This window comes from Ictalurus punctatus, chromosome 7 (genome assembly GCF_001660625.3).
Source record: "Ictalurus punctatus breed USDA103 chromosome 7, Coco_2.0, whole genome shotgun sequence".
NCBI classification, from domain to species: Eukaryota; Metazoa; Chordata; class Actinopteri; order Siluriformes; family Ictaluridae; genus Ictalurus; species Ictalurus punctatus.
In genome coordinates, this window is record NC_030422.2 from 23,265,100 (window position 1) to 23,285,099 (window position 20,000).

Consider the following 20,000-nt stretch of genomic DNA (forward strand, 5'->3'; position numbering starts at 1 on the left):
CTTAATTTAAGGTATAAATTAAAGTTAATCTATAAATGTTCGCCAAGTAGCTATAAATCACGTTACATGTTATGATAACAGTAAACTTTAAAATGTATAGTGAGCTACAAGGACAACTTTTGCTTCCATTAAATGGGAAATTGATTATATCAAAATACTGCAAAATACCTGGTATCAGTCACATCTGTTTATTATTGCTTTTGAGCTACTCATTTACATGAATGATAATCATTATGCAACAGTGGAGTACTGGTTTCACATTAACACAGTTACATTTGCAGCATGACTGAACTGCATCTGAATTGAAGTTAATATTCAGAGAATAAATAGCAAATATTATGAGAGCAAATTGTCCATTGCTTAGTCCTATTAATAATGACTATTTGGAAGTGCCCTTGAAAACAATTGCTTTGTAACACTTGAGTTGGAAGCACTTCCGTTTCTGAGTCCCTAGCGTAGGCTCCAGTTATTTAGTTTGGACTGTGTTACGGGCTGTGATTTTAAAAGCTGTGAACAAAAGCCACCTTGCCAAAAGAGAACCAGTGCCAGAGCTGTGATAAGACTGTGATTGGCCCCAGGACTATAAATGTTGATGAAGGCATGAATCAAAAGTTACTCCCACACATAAGATACATAAACACCTACTCACAGGTTAAAACAGAACATTTTCATATAACCATACCTGAAAGATAAATCATGTATGCAATATCCTAAGTAAATAAATACAACCAGGGATATAATCGGGGTCCAGATTTTAGTGAGGTCCACATTGCAGAAGTGTTTTATAGTTAAAATATCCCAATATCAAATGTGTACTACATCAATTGCTAAACAGCTCTGACTCCAGTTAGACCAGAATCTATTGAGTTAAATATTTTGGTTTCGAAGACAGCATATTATTAAGAAAAAACACTGGCAAATACAGCAGCTCAAAATGTAACTAACCTTAAGTGTTTATTTAATAGCAAACTAAAGAGCTTGCAATTAGCAAGCTGATTTACCTGCCATGAGAAGTTTAAAAAATTGGTTTGCATTTCACAAAAACCACCAATTGCCCTCATGAACACTCACATCTATATCATAGCTTTGTCAAATGTTAGCCTATAATATTAGTAGTCTTGGACTGAACATTTTCCCCCCACAAAATAGACTACATTCTGCTGCCACATCATCTGGACGTCACTGTTTCCCTAATAAATTTGACAACTGGACATATGTGAAAGGGAAAAAAAGCAGCCTTCCAAAAGTACTGAGATCCAGATTCGGTTTCCTCAGAGATAGTTATGGCTGTGAAAAAAACATTGGTCTACATTGATACATAGTGCATATGTACATGAGCTTATACTGATGAATCAGAGTGGATCTACCTAAAATTGCTTTTTGTGGTTTACTCCACAAAAACGTTGTGTGGCTGTGGCTCAGGTGGTAGAGCAGGTTGTCCACTAATTGTAGGGTTGGCGGTCCGATTCCTGCCCCATGTGACTCCACATACCGAAGTGTCTTTGGGCAAGACATTGAACCCAAGTTGCTCCCGATGGCAAGTTAACGTCTTGCATGGCAGCTCTGCTACCATTGGTGTGCCTTGTTAAAGCTTGTCATCCAACACCAATAAGTCTAGTAGCCATTAACATTTTTTTCTGAACTAAAGGAAAGTTTGGGAAAGACTTTATAACAAGTTTGAGCTCTTGAATCAATTGTTTCCTTGTCTTTGGCACTATTTTGAAATCTCCTTTCCTCTCATACCTCAGAGAAATGATTACACTTGGCAACAATTATTTGGGGTTGGGGAAGTGCCCTGGGTTTGAGACCATGAATCCAGTGCAAATGTCATCATTTTAGCTTGGCAAATTATTTATTTATTGATTGCACTGTCATTCATTTTTTCATTCAATCGGTAACAACTTTATCTTGGTCAGGGTTTTCCTTTGTGGGACACAGAGCAGGAATACACCAAGGATGAGAAACCAGAACTCTGTGGCTGACCATAATAGTTTTGTGTTTTGTCTGCAGATTGTTCTGTCATTTATGATAGAATTCATATTGGACCTTGGATAACATTGCTTATTATTTGTTTTTTTGTGTTTATTAAAATGAATACTGCTGATATGCTGATTTTGCATGTGAAAGGAACATAGTGTGTTGTTATTATTGGCTTAAGCAACAGTATTGTCATGCAGTAAATACCCTGCCAAAAAAAGCAACTAAGACTAGCGCGAGTTCGTTGATGCTTAAGCTGGTTAATGTTAGACGATGCTTTTCTGGTGTTGGTTTAGCTGATCAGTATGACCAGACTACATTCTGGAAAATAGAAACTACTCTGCTGGGAAAATAAAACAACCTATTAGACCACCATGAACTGCATAATGCATTCTGCCTTGAAGCATACATCCAGTATGGCCAGCTTCTTTAGAAGCAAGGTTTTGTTAACAAGTATACTCAGGATGGTTGCTTTCTTTCAACCAAGATTGTCTAATTTTCCCCCCATTAGGTTCATTTCCAGGCTTATGGCTACTGACCTCTTGCAAAAGAAAAAAAAGGAGATCTTTTGCCTTTTAAAGTTGGCATCGCCAAAGGCTATGTCTGATGTAACACATTTTATAATACAGCAAAATGTGGTTTGGGACATAGCCTTTGTCTTAAACGGATGAAAATGGAAGACAGATGTTTGGTCAAACGGGACAACAGAGAGCTCTGGTTAACGTGTGTGGCATCTGAGCTGCCAGATTAGTTTCCAGCCCATGTTGTAACCTTCCAAATGAATGCAAGACCATAAAAACCACAAAGTCCAAAGTCCAAATTATATCTACCAGTCCAAAGGCATTTTTTCTGATTAAAAATAGCCTACATGGGTGGTAAAACTCCCAATCTGGCAACCTTCCATGTTAGTGTCTGTCACTGAGACTATAAATGTATATGTGGGTTTTTTTTGGTGTGTTCACTTTGATGACATTATTTCTGAAGATCGTTTCGAAACAGGAATGAACTCACAAACCTGCTCATTGTCCATCCATCCAATTTCTGTACCACTTATCCATACTGGGTCATGGGGAGCCTGGAGCCTATACCAGGGGGCATGAGACACAAGGCAGGAGATCCATCCCATCTATCGCAGGGCACAATCACACATTCACACACCCAGTCATACACTTTGTACATGCAAATCAGCCTATAATGCATGTCTTTGAACTGGGGGAGGAAATTGGGGTACCTGGAGTAAACCCCTAAAGCACAGGGAGAACATGCAAACTCCACACACACAGGGCCACGCCGGGAATCAAACCCTCAGCCAGGGAGGTGTGAGGCAAACGCGCTAACCACTAAACCACCTTGTGAAAACCACTAGTGAAAACATTTTATTTCATTTGCTAATATTTATTCTCCTTCTAGGTTAAACTGGCATGGATTTCCTTCTAGGTTGAATTGATGAATTGACATGGTATGTGAATGTGTGTATTTACAGACATCATCGAAGCCTGCTTGGGTGTAGAGAGCTCTTACGTAGATATTTTTGGCTCGTGGTGGAGAAAAATAAATCTGTGTGATATAGCTCCCAGGAAAAGATGGGATTGGAGCTGGGAGATTTTCCAGGCCCCAGTCATCCAGTCAAACTCATACATCTTAGCTCTTTTGTAATCACCCTGTCCTTCTTTCCTTCTCTCCCTCCATGGTCACGTTCCAGCACTCCTCGCTCGCTCTCCTGCTCCTTTTCTCTTTTTGTGGCAGTGGAATTCCCTAAGAAACTGAAATAAATACTTGTCCAGATGCACTAACAGGCGTGGACCCTTTGTGTCTTCTCTAAACCGCAGCAGCCTGTGTGTGTATGGTTGTTGTTACCCTCAAATAGTGGTCGCCAAGAGTGGGAGCGAGTGGGAGGTGAGAGTTCACTAAAGCACATTCCTGCCATGTTAGGTATCTCTGCTCTGGGAGTATTAATGGAATGCTGTAAAAAGTCTGCTTTTACAGGCTCCAAACATCCATTTGAATCCCAAAGTAGAACACGATGGCGTCATACTACACACTTCAGCATTGCTTTTTTATTGTTCACTAACAACATATTCAGAATATCACTGATGCATGAAATGATATTTGCGAATACAATACAGATAGATAGATGGATAGATGTTACTCTTTTTCACCGATGTGATATCAGAGTCAGCTTTTCATGGGTGGGAATAGCATTTGGGCTGGTCAGATATGTCAGGGTGTCCATATTAATGTGCTAATATGAAATGGCTTAGTCATCTGTGTTTTATTATTTCATCCTTGAACTGATGTCCAGCCTTTATTAACATAATGTGAAGGTTACGTAGGCGAGCACAATTTCAGCAGATGTTCATAACGCTGTTGGCCTTGACTCATGTTTCCACCCAGATGAGTGTCCAGCTGGGTGTTGCGCTACGTTGATGAGCATCTTTCTGGATCAGCCTAGTGTTATATTCTGAGTGATGCACATTTAGCCATTTTCATGTTCTCCCCTGCAGATTGCTCCCATGCAGAGTCGATCATCGCTATTCATCCAAAGTGAGTTTGAGTGATTTCTATCATGAGTGACTGTCAGGTAATGATGTCCAATTTTAAGTGATGTAGCAGATTTAAGTACAAAATCGAATGCACATTTTGTCATGTTTTAATCATCACAAGTCCAGGAGAGAGTACAGATGTGTGTTAACCTAGCTGAACCCAATTTATAATTTTTTTTGGGGATCAGCCTGCTCTTTTACTTATTCTGTGTAGTTCATCGATAATCATTTCCATGCTCTCATCTGTAGGTTTCACATTACACTGTGTCAATCACATGTTGATCCATAATAACAGAGAATCCTTTTTTAGACTGATATTCCGTGCTAATTGATTCAAGCTTTAGTCCAGAGCCACATGGCTCATGAGATGCCCCAGGAGAGAGGTAGAAATCTTAGAGTGCCCTCTGCTGGTGGCAGTCCACAGTATTGGAGGAAAGATGTCATCAGATCGCCCACGGTCCAGCCGTGAATCTGAGCTTGCAGAGAGACGCCGCAGAGCTGAAGTGCAACAAATGTATCATTAACATATGTATCAGAAAAGCAGGTATACTGATATTTACAATATACACCAATATAGATCAACACTTGTCATTTTTATATAAACACATCAACTCCATAATTTGCCATTTAAATGAACTTTACTTATAGTACAGCACTGTTGAATTCTCAAATCTGATTGGTCAGAATTCAGAACTTTCTGTAACAGCAAAAATGATAATAATGCCTGCTATAATTTTATAACAGGTTTATATTAACGCGCTCCTTTCTATGGTCACAGCTACGGTAATTCACACGTACCCTAGCACATGCTCCACATAAGACTACTAATAAACAAATAAACAAAAAAACATGCTGTTATTGTACAAAAACAAATGTACTATATCACCAGTGATATGGTGAAGCTTTCTGTAAGGAGATGTTTATTGAACATTCTTGCAAGGAGTTTCCAGTTTAAGCGATTTGTATCATTCAGAGATAAAGCTGTACATTTAGGTTTTCCACCAAAGGAAAGTCTTCAGGATGGAGCATGTTGTGGTTTGTAGTTTGTGAGTGGACAACTGTTTATAGCTATTATACAGTAAGTGAAAACAGACTAACTAATTGACTGACATTCCAAATACGAAATTTAATCAAAAATTGCTAATAAAAATTAAATAAATAAAAGTTTGATGTATAATTTTTTAATAAATAATAAAATGTACATGTCAGCAAACTGCTGTAGTATAAAACACCTAGAGATGTGCTGTTATAGGGGAAAAAAAACAATCAACTTTCAAGGTATAAGCAGCTTCATATCGTGTTGCATCACACCAACTCGTCATTGATTATTTTCCTATAGCAGCACACTCCCAAGTGTTTTATTCCTTATTTGAAAATACACAACACATACATATTACATATAATATCATTCATTTGAAATCATATTATATACACACATACATATGCTTTGTACTGTATACAGTATGTTATGGGTTCTTTAGGGATTCATTAGGGTAGTTAATGGTTCTTCATTTCCAAAACAGTTTCTAATTAGTACATTCTCTGAACCTCTTTTACCCACAGAATCTTCCAGGACAAACTGAAGAAAGCTTTGGGTCCCTAGATTTAACCTCTAACCTCATTCTGATTCGGAGCCCAAGTTCAAAACTGCAATATCAAACTTCACATATGGATTACATTCAGTGTGTAATTTTAACCAAAATATTTCTGTTGCTGAATGTGCTTGTCCGTTAGGTCAATTTGTAATATAGAAGTTCCCACTTGAGATGCTGCAGCCCAGATCAGGACACACTGCAGCTCCTGTGTATCATGGTACAGTGTTTCAGATATGAAGGCCCTCATCACATCTTGTGATGCTATTAACGAACTCACTTTGCATCTTAAGTAACAGTTTGAAGCTTCTCTTATGGAGCACTTGAGCACTTCGTGCGCAATGGTCTCAGCAAAAATGTGCTCCAGTGTCCCAGTTCTGGAATCAAGTGGGATATAATTAGACTCTGATTTCACATTAGAGCATTCATTGGTTTTGGTTTGATGGGAGTTTGCGATGTGTACACTTGTATTTAAATATTGATCATTCCTTTGTTCCCGTAGCATTGGTTCTGATGCTGAATCAGGAAGCTGTTTGCTTGTGGCATGTTGTAATGAACCACTTCGCAGCTCTGAGAAAGCCTGGACCAGTGTGTTAGTGATTAGTCTGCCAGCCATGGCTCTCAGAGCCTCCACAGGAGGAATATCTGAGATTGACTCTGACAATAAGGTATCACTCAAAGCTTGGGTTGTGTTCTCAAAATAAGATGGGATTTATTGGCTTGTTCTGTCCTCTCTCTTGCTTCTCATAACCTCTGCTATAGATGTCATAATGATCTCCTCTGCCAGGTGGTTGGCCAGGACCTGCACACCTCTGACGGATGTTTCTATATTTCTGTTGCTGACTGCTTGGGATACAGTGATGCAGTGGATGATATCTGCTGAGAGCTGTGCCGCATATTCTGAAATCTCACTCTGAAACCTGTTTTCGTTTTCTGTGCCATTATCTTCCCCAAGCTGTGAGCACGCTAGTGAGAGCGAACGCATCAGCCGAACCATAAACTCTGATTTGTCTGCTGTGCTGTCAGCCAACTTGTCCTCCAAGAGAGACTGTTGATCTTTAGGGGTGGGTGGAGGGGTTGAGGGTAGGAACTCCTTTGCGAGTCCGCCTTTCAGCTTCCTGGTGAAGCTCGAACGGCTCTTCATCATCTCTGGCAGTAATGGTGTACTTGGAGGAGCATCAGGGTAGTCGAGGGAGCCCAGATGGGCCATATCATCCAGAGTAGTAGGATTGGTGGTAGACCTTTGCTGATAGATATGATCTATTTCCCGTGCAGGCCCATCTTGGTCACAGTGGTGTATGGAGGAACAAAGGTAAGATGCAGGCTCACTGTGGATTTCACTAATGATCTGTTTTTCGTATGTCTGCCTTGTATGAACATCTGGTTGTTCTTCATATTTCCTACCAGCAGGACAACCATGCCTGGCTAGTTCTTCCAGTGCATTGCTATAGATCTCAGCAGCTAGTCTCTTAGCTAGCTTTTCCTGATCACTCATTGTCCACCTGCTCACCTCACTTTGAGTGATGTTACATGTCTGATCACCATCTTTAGTGAACTCAATGTCTTGTTTCCTCACAGCTGCATCCAGTATGTCTCCGGATAACATCTCAGCAAAGTGGTGAACAACATCTGTCTGAACTGGGTTGGGTCCAAGAGCATTCTGATCCATGTAGTTCATCTTCCCTTCTGATCTCCTGCCTCGTAATTCACCGAAGGCACCACTAAAAGCCTCCAATGTCGGGAGGACAGAGGATGGATTATAGTGAGGTGGGGGATTTGACTGGGTGTTAATCACCACTTCCACTGGATCCTAGAAAATACAAGAATTATTCAGCCAAGGTTGTTTTCAATGGAGCATCTGCAGCAACTGCTGATATCATATTGTATCATGGGTAATTACTGTTCATATAGATTGACAGAGGTTGCCTTTTTTGTGTGTGCATACAACACTATAAGTATGTGGACATCTGACCATCACACCCATATGTGTTTGTACTGGTTTGGGCCTCTTAGTTCCAGTGAAGGGAAATTGTAATGCTTAAGCAAAGACATTCTGGAAAACTGTGTGCTTCCAACTTTGTGGCAACAATTTGGGGAAGAACCACATATGGGTGTGAAGGTTAGGTGTCCACATGCAGGCCACATGTGTTATGCATTCTATATTACTTCATGTTGATTCATTTAATGGGTTACCTGGACATTTGGACCAGTGATCAGCTGACAAAGTTTCACTCGACTGCACAACAAGTCTTAAGTCATCATCTATCAAAACATCAAGAAATATTCAAACGATATGGAGCATTATAACAACAAATATTCCAATATTATTTTGCTTTTGTATTTAAACAGACAAATTATCTCCCACCCAAAAATGATCAAAATATTGTGTACTGACTTACCGTTAGGATGTTTTTTTACTAACCCTTCATCAAGTTTACTTAGATAAGATGTGTTTGACTTTGATCTCAGACATCACATATCACGTTTACCACAAAAACACAAGCATGAAAGCTGACTGTGATATTTGAACCTCATCTATGTTTACTGTGTCTTGCTGTGAAGATGTTATCACAGAAAAGAATGTGTGGACAAAAGACTCATACCCTTCCTTGCTTTCAAACAGGCCCTGTTTTGCTTACTCCCACTTTCCCCATAACCTTTAAAACCTGAAAAAACTAAACAAGGGTTCGTGTAAACATGAAACTAACAGCTTAACTCAGAACCACAACTGATCGCTGGATAAATGTCGTTCCAGGAAGTAGGTCATGTGACTGACAGGAAAGAAAGTGGGTTTTGGTGATGACAGACATTTCCCAGTTTTGCTCATCTAAGATCGCCTAATCTACTTTTATAGAGGTTGAGAGAGGGGCCATGTTCTCATTAAAAGAATACGCAGATAAGGTATATTGCAAAAGATTTTTTACATAGTGCATTTTATATGGGCTTATGAATAGCCAAAGGAACCGTGTACCAACTGATTAAAAGGAAACTAAAAAGTGGAGGTGACTGTAAGGTGTAATGCACCAGCCTAATAAGCACTGATAATAACAAAATAACAATAGAAATCTTTATAATAAGGAAGAACTGCATAATAATAAGAACTGTATCTGTTTCATGACCTTGTTTTGTGGTTTCAGTGAGAGACTGACATTTTATTTTCGCTTTATTTTCTCCTAGTGCACCCTCAAATGGACCTCATGCAGAATTTAATTTGAAGTAAATTGCATTTTGAGATCTGGTGGACAGCGAAGGGGTTGCTTTGTGTACAAAAAGTGCAGGGTGGATATTTATTGGCTTGTAAACATAATTCTATCTTGATTTAGTTGGTGAAGGCATGAAAAATGTGAAGAATAGACATGTTTCAAGGAAACATTCACAATAGAAATGTTTCAAGGAATTACAAAATACTGAATTACGAAAAACCACCAGGAACGTTTTTTTCATCTCTCCATCACTTGCAGTGTTAGATAATTTACGCACAGGAGCATATATCTGAGTTCAATTCAACTTTTAACTCAAAAAGATATAGTAGTAAAATAATAAAAAATAGATCCGTTCAGGACATGAGAATATGAAAGCTTTTTTATATCTCAGTAAGACGATATTGCAAGGATAGCTTGAAGCATTTTGTAATAAAGATTCAAACATACAGAGATTACTTATCTAAACAGCTCTAGATAACGGTGAGAGGTGGTAGAAGTGAAAAAGTTCCTATCATTTAAACGCCACAAAATTGCCTTTGAAAGCAGACTGTCTTATCTAATCCAATCACATTACGTGTTTAGTATAGTGTTCTGGTTCTCCTGAAGGTTTGACATTACAACATTTGATGTGCACCTTTTCATTTCATAATGTAAGTGAACCAGATATATTTAGCTGAGGCTTTGTGATATTTAGATGCTAAGTATTATAATAATATATATATATATATATATATATATATATATATATATATATATATATATATATATATATATATTATAATATTATTAAGATATTAAACAAAGCCGATAAACTAATGCTTTATTGTAAGAGGAGTAAAGACGGTAATAAAATGATCATACCTTCACACAGGAAACTTGTATTTGATGTTAATGTGAGAGCAAGCGGAAGTGAAAATGGGGTTGCAGTTGCTTTCATAAGCCTACATTTACTTCCTCTGTGTGTGTTTAATGCAAATGTGTTTGACAGTATGGTGTATTCATGTGTGGGGAGAGAGAGACAGAAACAGAGATAATTATAGAAACATTTAGAAGGTTAATATCCTCCTGACTGACAATAATGAAAAGTATAATCATAATATGTATTTAAAGAGCTATGGTTTTTAAAGAGTTTGTGCTTCAAGGTAGGATAGAATAAAAAACAACAACAGTGAATTAAATCATGAAATCGATATGCCAATAATGTATTTAAGAAATTGATGTTATTTGATTAATCTCAAAATCAGTTGAATAGAGCACTCTGGAATCATACACTGCATATGTATCATTATGAAAATAAGTAGTGGGCATTTAATAGTATGTAGAATGATAATACTAAACTTGTTAAACCTGTTATATTACACAGTGTTTAGTGTTTTATTTAGAATCAGTAAAAAAAAGTCGGCGTATATCATCTCTAACCATATTTAAGTAGTTTCAGCTTCCCAAGTTGCTGTTCTCTTGAACATTACATCATACAGAAGGAAACAAGGGACACTGTGTTTCTGAGGAGGAAAGAATGATGTAGCGTAGTAGTAAGGTATAGGAGTAACCTGTGAAAACTTCTGCAGACAGTTGGATTCTTATGGTGTAAAGCAAATTCATTGTTCAAAACAACTGAACAAATTGGTGGGTCTCTCTATCAACCTTCGATGCCTCCTACAACAACCGTTGTATCTGAAAGGCCAACAGTATTGTGGATGACCCTTCCCGCCACTCTCATGAACTGTTCACACTTCTGCCATCTGGCAGAAGTCACTAGAGCATCCGAACTGTCACTAAAAGACTCAGCAACAGCTTCTTCCTTTATGCTGTCAGATTGCACAACACACTGCTGCCTCCTGACACTCCCAACACCTGGAATAGTCAAACCATTCCCAACACCCACCACAGTACATTTTTCACTGCACATCTGCACTTTATATTGCTGTTTTTGGGCCATCTGACCAGGAGGAGGGAGTGGCCAGGGTGTGGGGATGCACACCTGCACACATTATTTGGCTAATCAGTGTCAGAGAGAGATAAAGGAGCAGCTGGAAGTGCCAGTGAGAGGGAGAGAGACGCACATGCACTTTGTGTTCTGTTTGTGGTTCTGTTATGTTTGAGTTCTGTTTAAAATTAAAGTTTATGTTTATGTTCAGTTCCTTCCTCCTCCTTGCCCGAGTTTAGAGTTTGTTACACTGGTGCCGACCCAGGAGAGAAGGAAGTGACCGCCATGGTGTCCTCACCTCTGGAGGACGTCATCACGTCCCTCGCCAACCTCCACCAGACCCAACATCAGGCCCTTGTCCAGCTGCGCCGTGATCAAGAGCAGCGGATTAGAGACCTTCTGTGTCCACAGCGCTCATGTCACTCTAACCAAGATGAGACCGTAGGACAACCCGGAGGCCTTCCTGGAGCTGTATGAGTGCTCTGCGGTAGCATGGGGCTGGGCCAGGGGACAGTGGGCGGCCCACCTATTGCTGCTTCTGTCTGGTGAGGCCCAGCTCATGGCCCAACAGCTACCGGTCGGCAACATTCTGGAAAACCCGGACCTGAAACAGGCGATTTAGCACCGGGTCGGCCGAACCCCAGAACAGCACCGTCAGCACTTTCAGTTGCAAGTTGCAGTTCCAGTTGACCCTCAGCAAACTTGGACGCCCGTTTGCCTTCGTCCAGAAGCTCCGAGACACCTGCCAGAGGTGGTTGCTGGCCAAGGTACGTGGCACCAAGGATGTAATAGACCTTGTGGTGCTGGAGCAGTTCGTCACCTGGCTTCCGGAAAAGACGGCAGACTGGGTCCAGTGCCACCATCCAGTGTTGCTCGATGAGATGGTCTAGCTGGCTAAGGACCACCTGGTGGCATATCCGGAGGCAAGCAAGCCCCCCCTCCCCCTCTTTCTTTCGATCTCTCTCACCATTGTCTCTCTCCCCCGATTAGCCAAATCAGTGCCAGGTGTGCATCCTCACAGCCTGGCCACTCCCTCCTCCTCGTCATAGGCCATTTTATTTTTTTTTACTTGCTTCTACCTTTCACTTGATATGGCTGCTATGCTACTTTTACCGTCAATAGTTTATCTTAGTATATTATAATTGTTAATTTTTTGCGTAAACCTGTTTCAGCATGACCCAAACCTGTTTCAGCATGACAATGGCCCTGTGTACAAAGTGAACTCCATGAAGACATGATATGTCAAGATTGTTGTGGAAGAACACAATTGGCCTGCACAGAGACCTGACCTCAACCACACTGAACACCTTTGGGATGAACTGGAGTGCAGACAAGTGCCAGACCTTATTAATGCTCTTGTAGCTGACTGGACACAGGTCCTCACAGCCACACTCCAAAATCTAGTGGAAAGCCTTCCCAGAAAGGTGGAAGTTATTAAATATAGGTGTGCTGGTCAGGTGTCCATAAACGTTTAGCCAAATACTGTAGTACTGGTGCACAATTGGAACAATCATGATAATAATAATAATGATAAATATTAATAAAGTGTGAGAAATATTAATAGAAAAATACTAAAAAATTAAAATGTGTTATTTGGGTAAAAATCACTACAAGCAAGTGTGAGAAATATTACTAGAAAAATACTAAAAAAAAATTAAAATGTGTTATTTGGGTAAACATCACTACACTGGCTAAGCTAGAAATAGCTTAATTTTAAACTAGATTAATGTTTTAATATAAAGGAAGCAAACAAACAAAAAACAAACAAATAAAGTGTCTAATCTAAAGAATTGCACAATCAAGATAATTCTAATGTAGTTGTATATATTTATATATATTGGGTCATTTACAGTATTTCAAATTGCACACAATTAGCAGAAATGAAAAAAAAATCTAAATAAAATAGTCCTTTTAATACAGTTTATTTGTATAGCTTTTCTTGCTTTTTCTTTAAAAAAAAAGTAATCTGCAACTCTTATAATAATAATAATAATAATAATAATAATAATAATAATAATAATAATAATAATAATAATTAGGAAAAATAATATTTCCTCTCAAAAATGTGAAAAGTTTGAAGGTTGTATAAATCCTGTAGTATTAATGCCATTGTATTGTCCTGGACGGAAGTTCCACTCGCAGGAAGCAGACAGACTTCCGCATTGATGGAAACAACGACACATGTTGATTTCTATAGGTTACTGAGGTTTTTTGAAAAGTCTACAAAGCCCGCCCATAACAACGGCATCTCAGCGACACATTGATTGGTCGGCTGGCAGCAACTCTTGTCCAATCACAGCGTGTGTGCAGATTTTAGACGCACGCTGGTAAAAGTGCAGCATTTCAAAAGCGCTCTGGGATAAAAACCAAAACAAAACAAAAATAGTCCGCCGAAAGCTGTTTGTTTGGATTTATGTTGAAACTTACTGGGAGTTTTTAAATTCGCTGGACGAAGGTAAGCTATTTTTTTGACTAAGTTATGTTACTTTTCGCTAAAGATGATCATTGCACATGCATATAAGTGAAACTAGCTGGTTATAGAGGAAAGGTCACAGAGTTTGTCAGTATCTGTGCACTGGACATGCCTCGCGCTATTTTGTTGCGACCAGTGTGTTATGACTACTGTAGCGCGAGCTTACACCATGTTTACAGGATGCATGCACACACATTCAACTGGAAGTGTGATTGTTGATGAGCTACATACACCTCCAGAGACCGGAAGTAATGCATCATCTTTGCTCTTTCAGTATCAAGCCCAAGTGGAAAACAAGATGCCTTTTTCAAGAGGAAAGAAGCCGACGGTCTGCAAAATCCCAAAGCTCCAGTTTAAAAGCTCAGAGAATGTGGTAAGTTTAATGTACTAGAAACATTGCTTGCTCTGAACAAAACCCAGGCCAAGCTGCTCAAACTGGTAGGCTTTTATTGGCTTCAATATTACTTAAATAAATTGGTTAATAAATGTTTGAGATTTTTTTCTGATCGTTAGTAGCGGTAATTGTGGAAACCAGTTCCTTTTTACCAGCTGGTGAAGACCAGTTTGACCAGCTCAGGGTGTGGTTTGTAACTGGTCAGACCAAGCTGGATTTTTCTGCATGGATCACTTTCACATTTCAAGATTTGTTCATTGCTACACAACAGTGTTGGTGGTAATTGAGTTGGGTACAGCTCAACAATAAATAAAGTCTTATACATGCAAGAAATGTTTGTTACTACTGAGTCAGTGTGAATTTGGCTGAATAGTATGTATAGAAGGTGCAGTAGTGATTGAAGTAAAGGCTGTATGTTGATATTTCTTTTTATTTGATGTTGGTGCGCATTGAAACAACTTCTTCAATCTGTGCGTTCCAGGAGGATGGCCCTCATGTCAAGCGATCATCCTCTCCTGCTCAAGGGGCTCCCAGGAAGAGAACTGCGTTTATTGATATCACTAATGTAAGTCTGGTCTCTGGTGGCGAGACCTTTGCAGTGTGCAGTTTGCATGCCTCATTGCTTCCTTCATCTGCTTGACTAGGCTGTGTCTCAGTGTTTTGTGAAGCTTCAGTTCGATGCTGCTGCTGCTGCTGCTGATGATGATGATGATGATGTCAGGCGAGTAAGTGCTTAATGTGTGCCTGTACATTATTATGGTTTTATATATATATATATAATATATATATTTTTTTATTGGTAAAATCGGTGCTGTGTGAGAAGACATTTGACAGATATTTTGATCATTACATTCACAACATTTAGCAGATATTCTTATCCAGAGTGACTTAAAAACTCTTGCACGCTAGTACAAATAGGCTACGGTTTAAGAATACGGTAAGGCTCGGACCCTTTTATGTAGGATTTAATGCGAGACTTGGAAAACAGTGCAAGTTAGCCACAAGTCACATTTGTACAAAGTCTGCTTTGCTTGAAGCCATCCTTCACTCACTTTAAATTAAAATGAAATTTTAATTTAAAGCAACCACTAAAAGATGAAAGGCAGAAGTTGTGAGTTTGGTGTGGGTGTTATTTAACATTTCCAAAAAGAGCACACTTTTTGCACTCATTCACTCTGCTAACGTGACCCGTTCCTTGCTGTTGTTATGGACCAGTTAATTGTGCTGTAAAACACCTTTTGTAGGTTTCTGTTCTGTCTGATCATTACGTTAAGCCTGGTATCTCCTGAGGACTATTTGAGGAGGAAAATCTCTGTGTGAAACCGCGCACACTGACACCCAACGTTCTCCTTGTATTTCAGGCTCACAAAGTTGAGTTTAGCAATCCAATAAAAAAGAAAGATCCAACCAAGAAGGTGCAAAAGAAGACCTCTGTGACCACCAAGAACGATGCCAACCTAAAAATGTAATACCTTCATGCCATTTATGCCCAATGTTCTAATGTTATGTATTAGTACTGTAAAAAGTGTTTGTTATTGTGATATCTTGAATGAAGCTGTTTACCCATCCTTCACTACCAGTATGAGAGCCCGGTCTTTCGTTGTGTCTTCAGGTCGGCCTCGGTCACTTCTGAAAGTCCGCATGAGGAACAGGAGAAGGACGAATCCCCAGTAGAGAAACTGGAGGAGCCCCTGCCCAAAGCTCCCCTTCCTGCACACCTTCTGCCTCCACAGGTACATCCAACAGCAGTGGCACCACTACAAATTGGTGGGGCAAAATTTCCTGCTTTTAATGATATTTAATAAAATTTTTGCTATTAATGATGGTTAAACTAGATATCATGTGCCTCAACAAATATCATCATTTTGTCTCAGAGAAGAAGCACATCTGTCATTTGTCTATAAAAACATACAGACTAATGATATATTTTGCTTTTAGCATTATATGTAGCCAGGGTCTGATTATAATACAACAACAGGGCACAACACACCTTTTAATGAACATCAGAGTAGTTTGTTTTGACCTCACATGTTTCATTTTGCATTTTACCCCTCAGGCAGCTAATAACAGCAACAGCAAAGTTATATAGCACGAAGACATTAATGTTCCGCAGTAGGCTGTTTGTCACTGTAGTAGCCGTCTGTTTCACAAAACATATTTCCAGCAAGCTTTACTTACTTTATTTGAAGAATGTCATTTGAGGAATGTTTCTTTAATCGACTACAGAACATGTCTGTCACTTGCAGCAATTGAAACGTTAGCTGTACTGATTAAACACATGATTATTAAGAGCCAGTGAGCGTTAACCTGTTATCGCTCATAGGAGATCCCCTTTAGGAGAAATGTTCCTCCCCTTACCCCATTATTGCCAGTCATCCCTTCATCTAATTTTTAACAACTTTATCAGTTATGATTAAATGTCTTAATTTTCATAACACAAATCTACTGGCCTTCACATGACTATCCTCTGCCGCAATGTGTTTTATTTCTTATTTAAACTATTTATCTGTCATAGGTAGACACAGGCTTTAAAGTTTTAAAGTATTCAGATGTCTGTTTGCATCTCAGTTACATGTTTATTTGCACTAATACTCAATATATTAAATCTTTGCATGTAAATTTATTCATCTAGTTACTCTGATCATTTGCATATTGTCTGTGATTGGTGCAGACTTGGCTATGTAAAGACCACAGCATCGTTTTTTAAATTTGGGTATTAAAACCATCTCTGTTTTAAATGGAAGAAATGTGAATTTGTTGCTGTGTTAACAAACCCAAGTTGCAATCCATATAGTAAAAAAATAAATAATTTAAGACTCACATATTTTTGCAGATACCCCCAGAGTTTGACATCGACTCGGATGCTTCGAATGACCACACACAGACACCAGAATATGCCAAAGACATTTTTGATTACCTGAAGAAAAGAGAGGTTAGTCAGTGTACTCAGTTGTTTTTTTACTTTTATTTTTTTGTAGTGGTATTTTTGTTAATACAAAATACAATCTGATTAGTCTTTGCATTAACACTTTATTACTTTACAAAAGTATTTCCAGATCTGCGTTGGACAGACAGCCAACAGTTATGATGTCTTGTTATTAAGTTCTATCAAGTTTCACAGAGATGTGACCTTTATATATGGTTCACCAGTAGGGTGTTGTTAGGGCAAAATGTAAAACAAAAATTTTTTTATTTTTTTATTTTATTTTTTTTCCTCAACCATATGGTTGAGGTGGTCTTGTTTGGGTTTCAGGTGAAACTCAAGCATGGTTCGATTGCAGTGGGAAAGCGATTCGACTCAGAATCAACCCAGAATTGGCAGCATTTTTTTTCTGTAAACTGAGCTGTAAGGAACAAACTGAACCACTGCATTGATCTGAAGAATTGAAAAAAATTAAGTGAAAATAAATGCTGGATGTGATAAAATATTTTACACTAGTTATTTATATAGTTGTCTAATCATCGTAATTGCTTACCTTTTTCCATCGCAGTATTTCTGACCAATGAAAAGCATTTTTGGATTGTTTAATGATGTGCCGTCGGACTACTGGGAGTGAAAGCACATTTAGAACTTGTTAAAAATAACTTTTCAATGTTTTTCCTACCACAAACCGAATGGATTGTTTTATCCTTCAGGAGAAATTTGTGTTGCGTGACTACATGGACGATCAGCCGAGCCTGAACCCGAGCATGAGGGCAATTTTAGTGGACTGGCTAGTCGAGGTCCAGGTGAGTGCTGTAATGTGTGTGTTTTATAATATTGATCTGTTGTAGCGGTGTAATATTTTATATCTCTCTAGAATACACTTGGGTCTATCCAGTTCAGATAATCCAATCTAACCTTTCTCTCTCTCTCTCTCTCTCTCACTCACTCACTTTTTCTCTCTGCAGGAGAACTTTGAATTGAATCATGAGACTCTGTACCTGGCCGTGAAGATGACTGATCATTATTTGGCTGTGGCTCAGGCCAGCAGGGAATCACTCCAGCTCATCGGCTCCACAGCCATGCTGCTAGCCTGCAAGTTTGAGGTGAGAGATGCCCATTTCCCTCCGCGTTCATTACTCACAAACCACACCCTGCTCATTATATAGTGCACTGATTTGGAACGCACGGATGTGCATAATCAGCATTATGCCTAGTATGTATTATACTGTTTGTAGACTTATATAGTAGAACAGGCTTGTGCACGTACACAGTGAAAAGGCAGAGCACTTGTTATAAAGATGACGTGTTTGTTGGAGTGTAAGTGTACCATGACAGGACGAGCGAACAACACAGTGCATGAACTCCCAATAGTTTCAAGTTACCTAAATGAGCGTACTCTCCAGGGGTTGGCACTATATGAGGTCATATAAGGTGTCCTCATTACTTCTAGAAAGTTGAGGCACTACACTGCTCAGATATTATCGATGTATTATAAAAATGTGTTTTAAAATCTTACTGCATTCATAGCAGCACTGCATTCCTGTTTGCTGGTGGTAGGGTGATGTATTGATATGATATTGTGGTAAATGATTACGCAATACGCTTTTCTGAGATATCGTTGGTATGTTGAGAGAGATATATTTTTCTAAACGTTTTTAATAATTACAAATTAAATGGTACTGAATGGATTTTGGTGATTTGACGTATTTTTTTAAACATACTTTTCTTTAATGCTTAACAAAGAAGATTATCTCCCAGCCCTAGCTGGTGGTACTTTCAACAAATGCACCAGGAACAAAATATAGTTGACTGTTTAGAGGTCTTCAGATATTTTGATAAAATTTTAGCCATAATACTTGGTCCTACCACACACTTAATTTGCCATTATAGGAATAGCAATAGTATGCCATTTTGTAAAATTTCAAGTTTTTGGTTAAATGTAAAAGACATTTATATAGCCAGACAGCAGTGAAATCAGTGAAGCAGCTTCAAATCCAGTAAACTGTGTTTCTGATTAGTATAGTATGTACTGTGTGACCTGCTTTTTTCCTTACAATGCTCATTCTTAAAATTGCTTTAATTGTAATGCAGACGTCTCTTCCTTTTCTGACAATATTTACTTAATGATAAATGTTCCCTAGTCACTCTTTCGGCTTCTGTTTCAGGAGAGGCTCCCACCTTGTGTTGATGACTTCCTGTATATATGTGATGATGCGTACAAACGCTCTCAGTTCATCTCCATGGAAGAGAGAATCCTACAGGCGCTGAACTTCGAACTCAATATTCCTGTTCCTTATCGATTCTTACGAAGATATGCCAAGGTAAGTGAGAGAAACTGCAGAGAGGGAATGTGTGTGAGTGTGTGTGTCTCAACTAGGTTATACAAAGGTGTATATGGAATTCTTTGAAGATGCACCAGATTCGATTGTCTGATATATAGGAGCAGAAAAGTTGACCTTTTTACGAGGGGGTGGATTTTCTACAACAGCAGCAGGTTCGATGACTGAGTTTGTGGTGTGTAACAGTGTGCATATCTGATCTTCTGACCTTTTGTGGAAAACGTTGGCAGTTATTCAGAAGTAAGCATTTCGTTTATGTACGGAGCGCTGTTGTACTGAATCAGAACGGCTATTATTTGGCCCAAATGTAATGAACTATTGCTTGATTTTGAATTTTATGTAATAAGCACAAGTAAAGTGATGCGAACAGTGAAATGTACCAGTGCTGTTCTACTAAATATCAGCGCTCTTGGAATGCCACTTGTCCGATCAAATTAGTGGACTGGAACTAACTGTTGTGTAACAGTCTGTATATAAACGGTGTTATTGGGAGACAACATATTTTCACCAAATGCTTTTGGGTTTTAAAGGCTTTGCAGAAAACATGAATCTCATTAGTACATTATAGAGACTTGTACAAATAACAACAACAACAAAAAATCTTGTTTGTGTATATATAATACTGT

The 20,000-nt window shown here is 38.8% G+C and overlaps 2 protein-coding genes across 6 annotated transcripts in view; one reads left to right on the plus strand and one right to left on the minus strand.

Moving 5' to 3' along the window:
* Window positions 1-4,019: 4,019 nt before the first annotated feature.
* On the minus strand, window positions 4,020-10,310 carry si:dkey-171c9.3 (uncharacterized). Of its 3 annotated transcripts, none has more exons than XM_017473231.3 (3): window positions 10,177-10,310; window positions 8,306-8,374; window positions 4,020-7,922 (listed from the first exon to the last, which is right to left on the minus strand). In XM_017473231.3, the coding sequence occupies exon 3, from the start codon at window positions 7,788-7,790 to the stop codon at window positions 6,825-6,827; it is 966 nt and encodes a 321-aa protein (XP_017328720.1). In that variant the 5' UTR covers window positions 7,791-7,922; window positions 8,306-8,374; window positions 10,177-10,310; the 3' UTR covers window positions 4,020-6,824. The 3 variants fall into 3 exon arrangements, with proteins under 3 accessions (XP_017328720.1, XP_017328721.1, XP_053537751.1); XM_017473232.3 differs by having other exon boundaries at window positions 8,306-8,348; window positions 10,177-10,236; XM_053681776.1 differs by lacking the exon at window positions 10,177-10,310 and having other exon boundaries at window positions 8,306-9,659.
* Window positions 10,311-13,529: 3,219 nt separating this feature from the next.
* Window positions 13,530-20,000, plus strand: part of ccnb3 (cyclin B3) — a 12,762-nt gene continuing 6,291 nt past the window's right edge. Inside the window, exons 1-10 of one of the 3 annotated variants that reach the window (XM_017471108.3) lie at window positions 13,530-13,697; window positions 13,990-14,088; window positions 14,591-14,674; window positions 14,754-14,834; window positions 15,471-15,574; window positions 15,722-15,842; window positions 16,943-17,041; window positions 17,746-17,838; window positions 18,001-18,138; window positions 19,201-19,356. In XM_017471108.3, coding sequence (XP_017326597.1) covers window positions 14,014-14,088; window positions 14,591-14,674; window positions 14,754-14,834; window positions 15,471-15,574; window positions 15,722-15,842; window positions 16,943-17,041; window positions 17,746-17,838; window positions 18,001-18,138; window positions 19,201-19,356 — 951 coding nt within the window. In that variant the 5' untranslated portion in view covers window positions 13,530-13,697; window positions 13,990-14,013. The remainder of the gene's footprint in view (window positions 13,698-13,989; window positions 14,089-14,590; window positions 14,675-14,753; window positions 14,835-15,470; window positions 15,575-15,721; window positions 15,843-16,942; window positions 17,042-17,745; window positions 17,839-18,000; window positions 18,139-19,200; window positions 19,357-20,000) is intronic. The other 2 variants (XM_017471110.3, XM_017471111.3) reach the window with 2 other exon arrangements.